The sequence below is a fragment of the Eimeria mitis genome, genomic scaffold (assembly GCF_000499745.2).
Source record: "Eimeria mitis Houghton genomic scaffold, Emh_scaff2766, whole genome shotgun sequence".
NCBI classification, from domain to species: Eukaryota; Apicomplexa; class Conoidasida; order Eucoccidiorida; family Eimeriidae; genus Eimeria; species Eimeria mitis.
In genome coordinates, this window is record NW_013571110.1 from 2485 (window position 1) to 3085 (window position 601).

General features: G+C 49.4%; 1 protein-coding gene across 1 annotated transcript in view; it reads left to right on the plus strand.

The window, feature by feature from the left end:
- Window positions 1-601, plus strand: part of EMH_0058400 (SAG family member) — a gene marked incomplete at both ends in the record, with an annotated part of 2991 nt that overhangs the window by 857 nt on the left and 1533 nt on the right. The window contains 2 exons of the mRNA XM_013497577.1: window positions 34-91; window positions 279-433. Coding sequence (XP_013353031.1) covers window positions 34-91; window positions 279-433 — 213 coding nt within the window. The remainder of the gene's footprint in view (window positions 1-33; window positions 92-278; window positions 434-601) is intronic.

The window sequence follows — 601 nt, forward strand, 5'->3', positions numbered from 1 at the left end:
AGCGCCAGTACCTTCTTTCTGCTTTGCGGCAAGGCACTCGTGTCCACAGAAGCTGCTTCTGAACAAAATCCTTCATACGACCTCGTATCTAGTGAGTAACATTTTTATCTGCATCTGCGTTGTAGAAGTGCTCGCTGATCCTTAAGGGATCATAGGCTTGCTTCTTTGGCGGGGTCACCGGGCGTAGAACCAACACATTTACGGGGGGCTCTAGGGTGAACTCTTTTCTCGATTAGAATGATGAAAGGGAGTAACTCGCAGTGTATTGTTTAATGCAGCGAAAAGTGGTGCATGTCTAACCGAGATTAATGCCGCCCGCGAGCATGCTGGCCTCACCGCCTTTGCCCAGGCAACAGCGACGGGTCCAGACGAGAACCTTCCCCTCGACAATGCAGCTCAGCTCTGGAGACTTCCGTGTGACCCATTGGCATCAGTGAGTCGCATACTTTTGTCATGCTGCTTCCCCTTGAGCTCGATCGATCTATAGCTAGACTTTGTAGCACAAGTTGTGAAAACAAGACATCTGTCTATGTTTGTTGCAGGAGGGAGAAGTGTCAAAGACCAAAAACGAGCTATTCTTTAGGACCGCCTTTGCTTACCT